This window comes from Eimeria mitis, genomic scaffold (assembly GCF_000499745.2).
Source record: "Eimeria mitis Houghton genomic scaffold, Emh_scaff1243, whole genome shotgun sequence".
In the NCBI taxonomy this organism is placed as follows: domain Eukaryota; phylum Apicomplexa; class Conoidasida; order Eucoccidiorida; family Eimeriidae; genus Eimeria; species Eimeria mitis.
The window spans coordinates 5,755-8,743 of NW_013568409.1; the positions used below are offsets into that span (position 1 = coordinate 5,755).

General features: G+C 57.3%; 2 protein-coding genes across 2 annotated transcripts in view; one reads left to right on the plus strand and one right to left on the minus strand.

Annotated features, from left to right (window-relative positions):
- The window catches only part of EMH_0032770 (uncharacterized protein), a gene marked incomplete at both ends in the record, with an annotated part of 4,225 nt that extends 2,909 nt beyond the window's left edge, over positions 1 to 1,316 (minus strand). Inside the window, 2 exons of the mRNA XM_013494670.1 lie at positions 348 to 1,073; positions 1,205 to 1,316. Coding sequence (XP_013350124.1) covers positions 348 to 1,073; positions 1,205 to 1,316 — 838 coding nt within the window. The remainder of the gene's footprint in view (positions 1 to 347; positions 1,074 to 1,204) is intronic.
- Positions 1,317 to 1,567: 251 nt separating this feature from the next.
- The window catches only part of EMH_0032780 (uncharacterized protein), a gene marked incomplete at both ends in the record, with an annotated part of 4,274 nt that continues 2,852 nt past the window's right edge, over positions 1,568 to 2,989 (plus strand). The window contains 3 exons of the mRNA XM_013494671.1: positions 1,568 to 1,586; positions 2,206 to 2,354; positions 2,677 to 2,987. Of these exons, the coding sequence (XP_013350125.1) occupies positions 1,568 to 1,586; positions 2,206 to 2,354; positions 2,677 to 2,987 (479 nt within the window). The remainder of the gene's footprint in view (positions 1,587 to 2,205; positions 2,355 to 2,676; positions 2,988 to 2,989) is intronic.

The window sequence follows — 2,989 nt, forward strand, 5'->3', positions numbered from 1 at the left end:
ATGATGATGATTCTCTTGGTGCTGCTGGTGGTGGTGGCGGTGGTCTTGCTGTTGTTCTTGCTTCTGCTGCTGCTGCTGTTGCTGCTGTTGCTGCTGCTGCTCCTGCTGCAGCAGCTGCTGCCGCCATTGTTGTTGCTGTTGCTGTTGCTGTTGCTGCTGCTGCTGCTTTTGAGTAGCAGGCGGCTCAGTTGGTTGCTGCTGCTGCTGCTGCTGCTGCTGCTGCTGCTGCAGCGCAGGGCACTGAGGGGGCCCCTCTTCAGGGGGCCCCCTCAGCTGCGGCGGGTTTATATTAACATACGCAGCAGAGGAGGGGGGCCCCCCTCCATCATAAGAAACCTCTCGTTTACCCTGGGGGCCCCCAAGCTGCTGCTGCCGCTGCTGCTGCTGCTGCTGCTGCTGGGGGCCCTCCTTGGTATTACAGAATGCACAATTCTCGGGCTGCTGCAGCAGAGCTCCTCTGCTGCTGCTGCTGTTGCTGTTGCTGCTGCTGCTGCTGCTGCTGCTGTTGCTGCAGCAGCAGCGGCAGCAGCAACCTTTCCGGTCAAGGGATAGTTCTGCTGCTTCTCTATACTCCCCAGGATGCAGCAGCTGCTGCAGGGCCTCGCGTACTGTTGCTGCTGCTGCAGGCGGCAGCAGCAGCAGCACCTGCTGCACAGGCAGCTGCAGCAGTTCCTCCTCTCTCATCACCTGCCTGCAGCAGCTCGAACCCTGGGGGCCCCCCTGAGCCTCCCCGAGGGCCCCCGACTGGGCCCTATGGGGCCCCCCTTGGGGGCCCCCAGGGGGGCCCCCCTGGGGGCCCCCCGTTGCCCCTTTCTGTTTGCTATGTTCTTGAGAGGGCCTGTGGGGAGCCATTAAGATGCTGGTAGAGTCAATAGGGTACTGGTGTGGCTTTGGGGGGCCCCCCTCGTCGTTTGAACCCTCTAGGGGGCCCCCCGGGGGCCCCCGATTAACATGAGGCATCTGCGGCTGCAGCAGGTGCCTCGGCAGGGGGTCTTGGGGGCCCCCCAAGCGAAGCTCAGGTAGAGAGGGAGAAGGCTGGGGCTGCGTATACACTTCACGCTTCACCCCCTGCCCTGAAACAAGCGCTGGGGGCCCCTCAGGGGGCCCCCGAGGGGGGCCCCCGGGGGGCCCCACAGGGGGCCCCCGGGGGGCCCCCTGGGAAGACGACTCTGTGCATGCATGCATCGGGGAGAGGACGGTGTACCTTCATGTCTGAGGAGAGCTGGCGAAGGGTGCGTTTTCTGTTGCTGCTGCTGCTGTTGCTGCTGCTGCTGCTGCTGCTGTTGCTGCTGCGGCCGCGAGAAGGGGCCCCGCATCAAAGAGGAGGTGGACAGACACCCCGAGAGGAGGTGAAACTGCTAAAGAAAAAGGAGAAGTCCATGTGAGCCGAGAGACAAAGGAAAGAAAGAAACAAACAAAAACAAAGAAACGGGTGAGGGAGCGACACACGGGGGCTGTTTCAGGTGTACATACACCTCAGCAATCACTGCAGCAGAATATAATTATCTCTTTAATAAAGTAAAAAGAGGTAATTTAAATATATTAAACATTGAAAAGACACTGAAAAATGTATGCACACTTCAGGTGTATGTACACCTCGTTCGGTCGTTCTCACCGCTCCGGCCGCCGCTTCCCCCGCCTTTGGTGTTTTGTTTTTTTTTTTGTGTAAATTTATTCAATTAAAATTAATTTATATATTTTTAGTTTTATTTATTTCACGAGATTCAGAAAAATGGTCTAAAGGCTGCTTTTCTCCTATAATTTATACTCTTTCTGCTGCTGCTGCTGCAGCAGCACCCAAGCCTCTGCTGCTGCTGGCCCGGTCCGCTGCTGCTGCAGCAGCAGCAGCAGCAGCAGCAGCAGCAGCAGCAGGGCTGTCTGTTGTCTTATAGAGAACAGATTAAGACAATAAATGAAAATTCTTTATTTAATTAAATAAGAGAACAAATTTAGCCGCAAAGAGCTTTCGTTCCGGCTGCAGTTGCAGCAGCAGCAGCAGCAGCAGCAGCAGCAACAGCAGCAGCAGCAGCAGCCCGCCGCCGCTGCTGCTGCTGCTGCTGCTGCTGCTGCTGCCGTTGGATTCCAACTCCTTGAGGTGTCTTCGTTCAGCTTTTTGTTTTTATTTGTCTTTCACTCGTGTTGTGGGGTTGTGAGGCCCTGCTGTTGCTGTTGCTGCTGTTGCTGCTGCTGCTGCTGCGGCTGCAGCGGTTGCGACCAGACCGGAGGGCCCTCGATGCCTTGACCAGCAGCAGCAGCAGCAGCAGCAGCAGCAGCAGCAGAAGCAGCAGCAGCAGCAGCAGCTGCTGCAGCAAGCGACACAACTCCAGCAGCATAGTGCCGCTAACACCTCAAAAGTCAGCAGCAACTGCAGCAGCAATTGCAGCAGCAACTGCAGCAGCAACTGCAGCAGCAACTGCAGCAGCAACAACATACGAATACCAGCAGCAAAAGTGTATCAGCAGCGAGAACAGCAGCAACAGCAGCATCAGCATCAGCTGGTGGCATTGAGCAGCAGCAAGAGTAGCAGCAGCAGCAGCAGCAGCAGCAGCAGCAGCAGCTGGAGTTGCTGCTGCTGCTGCTGCAACGGTATCGGGCGCTCCCCTAGCTGCTCATTATATGAAATAGAAAAAGCAGCAGCAGCAGCAGCAGCAGCAACCGAGGGATCGGCGAGGACAGCAGCAGCATCGCCACCAGACAAAGCCGGTGCAGCAGCAGCAGCAGCAGCAGCAGCAGCAACAGCAGCAGCAGCAACAGCAACAGCAGCACCAGCGCAAAGCCGGGGCAGCAGCCCTAGCAGCAGCAACAGCAGCAGCAGCAGCTAAAACAGCAGCAGCAACAGCTGCAGCAGCAAAACCAACACCACCACCAAAACAACAGCAGCAAGGTCACCACCACCACCACCACCACCACCAACACAAACAGCAGCAGCAGCAGCAGATTCAAACGGCAGACAAAGACAGAGACAGGAGACTCCTTGTCTTGGGGGGGA